The sequence below is a fragment of the Salmo trutta genome, chromosome 33 (genome assembly GCF_901001165.1).
Source record: "Salmo trutta chromosome 33, fSalTru1.1, whole genome shotgun sequence".
NCBI lineage: Eukaryota > Metazoa > Chordata > Actinopteri > Salmoniformes > Salmonidae > Salmo > Salmo trutta.
In genome coordinates, this window is record NC_042989.1 from 42,323,247 (window position 1) to 42,328,187 (window position 4,941).

Genomic DNA, 4,941 nt, shown 5'->3' on the forward strand with positions numbered 1-4,941 from the left:
TTGTTGAAAAATGGTGGAAACAGGTATCATGTCTTCAGCAATAAGACCCAGGAGTGATGTCACTCAGGCCACAGAGCTACTGGAGAACATCGAGGCAGGAAACAGAGGAGGCCATTATGAAATAGAGAGCGAGACAAGAGGAGAGGTAACCTAATCAAATCAGATCATTCAGTCTATTGTACTTGGCAGAGAAGTTTATGAAGCTTAATCAGCAGCAGAAACAATAACAAAGCGTTCCCCCGCCCCTGTTTCTGTAAAAAGCTGACGGACGGGGCTGGAGAAATGTACAAACTATTCACACCCCTTCACTTTTTTCCACATGTTGTTGTGTTACAGCCTGAATTTAAAATGGATTGAATTGATATTTTTGGTCACTGGCCTACACACAATACCCCATAATGTTAAAGTGAACATTTTAATAATTTCAGGAAACTAGGCTTATGTCACGGGTCACTACTTCACAGGAGAGCAATTTGAACGTAGACTTTAAAACTTTCTATCAAAATGTGTTTTTTTTGGCAGAAATGCCTTCTGGAACATGTGAATGTTCATGTGCCTTAACAACAAACTTGTAAATATGTACTCCGTAAATATATATTAAAATTGTTAAATTACGAGCCTAGTTGGTTTAACCATGGAAAAAGTCAGTAACCTTCCCGCTAGCCATGATTGGCTGAGATAATGGATGGGCTGGACATGCCGAGAGATGAGTTCGGATTGGTCTGCCATGTAGCACGCTTCTGTCTATAACATGAGCTGGTCAGTATGTGTAGGTAATCCTTTCTAACACTGCTTTTTATGAAAGATATCATTTAGTAGAACTGCATCAGTGTTGCTCTCCACTTTCTGGAGGACTGAGTTTTGAAATCAGTGGAATTAGAGTACGATAGCTAAGGAGATGGAGAAAATTATTGCATTTGATTACAAATATGCAAATGGTTTCAAAAAGAGAACACACAGAAGGCTGTTGGATAAAACATCTGTCTTCAAATGAAGGCAACCATGGCATCCGTGACAGAGAGGGAGAAGCATCCAAAGAGAAGCACTCTCTGCCTGGGAGAGTAAAATGGTCAGCTGTTCCCTCAATATGCCTTAGCTAACCCTTCAGTTCCACCTCCCACAACATGCGGTGACATCACTTGGTTTAAATGATGTTTCTAGAGACAAATATCTCTCTCATCGTCACTCTGCCTAGGTTTACCTCCACTGTATCCACATCCTACCATACCTTTGTCTGTACATTACGCCTTGAATCTATTCTATCATGCCCAGAAACATGCTCCTCTTACTCTCTGTTCCGAACGCACAAGACGACCAGTTCATATATCCTTTATCCGTACCCTTATCCTACTCCTCCTCTGTTCCTCTGGTGATGTAGAGGTTAATCCAGGCCCTGCAGTGCCCAGCACCACTCCCATTCCCCAGGTTCTGATAGCTTTTAGCCGTACCCTTATCCTACTCCTCCTCTGTTCCTCTGGTGATGTAGAGGTTAATCCAGGCCCTGCAGCACCCAGCACCACTCCCATTCCCCAGGTTCTGATAGCTTTTAGCCGTACCCTCATCCTACTCCTCCTCTGTTCCCCTGGTGATGTAGAGGTTAATCCAGGCCCTGCAGCACCCAGCACCACTCCCATTCCCCAGGTTCTGATAGCTTTTAGCCGTACCCTCATCCTACTCCTCCTCTGTTCCTCTGGTGATGTGGAGGTTAATCCAGGCCCTGCAGCACCCAGCACCACTCCCATTCCCCAGGCGCTCTCATTTGTTGACTTCTGTAACTGTATAAGTCTTGGTTTCATGCATGTTAACATTAGAAGCCTCCTCCTTAAGTTTGTTTTATTCACTGCTTTAGCATACTCTGCCAACCTGCATGTCCTGGCCGTGTCTAAATCCTGGCTTAGGAAGACCACCAAAAACCCCAGAAATTTCCATCCTTAACTATAACATTTTCCGACAAGACAGAACTGCCAAAGGGGGCGGAGTCACAATCTACTACAGAGATAGTCTGCAGAGTTCTGTTATACTATCCAGGTCTGTGACCAAACAATTCGAGCGTCTACTTTTAAAAATCCATCTTTCCAGAAACAAGTCTCTCACCGTTGCCGCTTGCTATAGACCACCTTCTGCCCCCAGCTGTGCCCTGGACACCATATGTGAATTGATTGCCCGCCATCTATCTTCAGAGCTTGTGCTGTTAGGTGACCTAAACTGGGACATACTTAACACCCCGGCCATCCTACAATCTAAGCTTGATGCCCTCAATCTCACACAAATGATCAATGAACCTACCAGGTACAACCCCAAATCCGTAAACACGGGCACCCTCATAGATATAATCCTAACCAACTTGCCCTCCAAATACACCTCTGCTGTTTTCAACCAAGATCTCAGCGATCACTGCCTCATTGCCTGCGTCCATAATGGGTCTGCGACCAAACGACCACCCCTCATCACTGTCAAACGCTCCCTAAAACACTTCAGCGAGCAGGCCTTTCTAATCGACCTGGCCCGGGTATCCTGGAAGGATATTGACCTCATCCCGTCAGTAGAGGATGCCTGGTTATCCTTTAAAAGTGCCTTCCTCACCATCTTAAATAAGCATGCCCCATCCCCAAAATTTTGAACCTACCCCGGTCAACTGCCCTGCACCCCCCACAGCAACTCGCAGCAACTCGCCCAAGCCTCCCCCATTTGGAACGAACTACAAAAATCTCTGAAACTGGAAACACTTATCTCTCTCACTAGTTTAAGTATAGTTTCATTTTATTTCAGTTTACTAAATAGTTTTCTCATGATTAGTTTTCGTTTACTATAATAACCTTGCTCAGTACTCATCTCTGAGAGGTTAGGGAGAGGGTCTCAGTACTCATCTCTGAGAGAGGTTAGGGAGAGGGTCTCAGTACTCATCTCTGAGAGAGGTTAGGGAGAGGGTTTGGGTTAACTCCTGGGTACTGGGTAGTGGTTCAGTAAGTACGTCTAAAATGGCACCCTATTCCCTATATAGTGTACAACCCATGGAGCTCTGGTCAAAAGTAGTGCACTATGTAGGGTATGGGATGCCATTTCATACGCGAGATAGTCAGTACACATCTCTCAATGACGTAACAGTCAGGGCCAGGGTTATCTGCTGGGTACTGGTGGGACCCCAGGGGTTAAAGGTGACTGTTCTGTTCCTGGTGGTCATGAGGAATCCGTTTGTGCTGAATCGTCCTGGGACGTCCCCCACATCCAGCCATACGAAAGCTGCTACGGCAGAGGACTTCAGGGCCACAGTGTATCGTCCCGTCTCGTCCTGCTGCACCTCGGCCTGAGAGAGAGAGAGAGAGAGAGAGAGAGAGAGAGGTCACTATGGTAGTCATACTGACCATTCAGAGAGACAGGGACCGAAAACAAAGCACTCCTGGTCCATTACTACAAATAATACTCTATTCATAATGTGTTATAAGCACATATATAACACCGTGTGAACTATGCGTAATGCATTATAATGCACAACCAATAACAATATGTATACTAACCCAGACTACCCTAAGAGGGTATACATTAGTCCTCCTGTATACTAACCCAGACTACCCTAAGAGGGTATACATTAGTCCTCCTGTATACTAACCCAGACTACCCTAAGAGGGTATACATTAGTCCTCCTGTATACTAACCCAGACTACCCTATAGGAGATCCAGTAGACGAATATGTGTCAATATGACGTGTAATTAGAAGCAGAACTCATGATGATGCGGTCAGTCAGTCAGTTGTAGTGATGTCGTGGCTGATGGAGTGTGTGTTGTCGCTCCATCTTACTGTGATGTTGGGTCTCAGCATTCCCTGGGCATTTTTGGGTGAGCCGAGGAAGAGGTGGTTAATGGGACCTTGCTGGCTGTTGACGTCCTCGAGGTGAAAGGTCAAGAGACAGGTGAGGCGGGTACAGCTCCCGCCCCCACACCCAGCCAGCAGGGCTGTGATTGGCTGTTTGTGGATGACCTCAGCACTTCCTCCTTCCACGAGCACCAATCCGGAAGCCACAGTGCACACGGGATCCAGACTGCTCCACTCATAGACTGAAACCTGACGACAAGATACATCAGTCTACAATCAGTACTCTCTCCCTAAAACACTTCTGCGAATCGGCCTTTCTAATTGACCTGGCCGGGGTATCCTGGAATGACACTGACCTCATCCCGTCAGTAGAGGATGCCTGGTTATTCTTTAAAAGTGCCTTCCTCACCATCTTAAATACGCATGCTCCATTCAAAAAATGTAGAACCAGGAACAGATATAGCCCTTGGTTCTCTCCAGACCTGTCTGCCCTTGACCAGCACAAAAACATCCTGTGGCGTTCTGCATTTGCATCGAATAGTCCCCGCGATATGCAACTTTTCAGGGAAGTTAGGAACCAATATACACAGGCAGTTAGGAAAGCTAAGGCTAGCTTTATCAAACAGAAATTTGCCTCCTGTAGTACAAACTCAAAAAAGTTCTGGGACACTGTAAAGTCCATGGAGAATAAGAGTACCTCCTCCCAGCTGCCCACTGCACTGAGGCTAGGAAACACTGTCACCACCGATAAATCCACGATAATTGAGAATTTTAATAAGCATTTTTCTACGGCTGGCCATGCTTTCCACCTAACTACCCCTACCCTGGTCAACAGCCCTGTGCTTCCCACAGCAACTCGCCCAAACCTCCCCCACTTCTCCTTCACCTAAATCCAGATACCTGATGTTCTGAAAGAGTTGCAAAATCTGGACGCCTACAAATCAGCCGGGCTAGACAATCTGGACCCTCTCCTTCTAAAATTATCTGTCCGAAATTGTTGCAACCCCTATTACTAGCCTGTTCAATCTCTCTTTCATATCGTCTGAGATCCCCAAAGATTGGAAAGCTGCCGCGGTCATCCTCTTCAAAGGGGGAGACACTCTAGACCCAAACTGCTACAGCCCTATATC

General features: G+C 46.1%; 1 protein-coding gene across 1 annotated transcript; it reads right to left on the bottom strand.

The window, feature by feature from the left end:
- Positions 1-2,854: 2,854 nt before the first annotated feature.
- Positions 2,855-4,116, bottom strand: LOC115172147 (beta-mannosidase-like). Its single transcript, XM_029729312.1, has 2 exons — positions 3,797-4,116; positions 2,855-3,304 (listed from the first exon to the last, which is right to left on the bottom strand). The coding sequence occupies exons 1-2, from the start codon at positions 3,815-3,817 to the stop codon at positions 3,077-3,079; spliced, it is 249 nt and encodes an 82-aa protein (XP_029585172.1). The 5' UTR covers positions 3,818-4,116; the 3' UTR covers positions 2,855-3,076.
- Between the last annotated feature and the right edge of the window lie 825 nt (positions 4,117-4,941).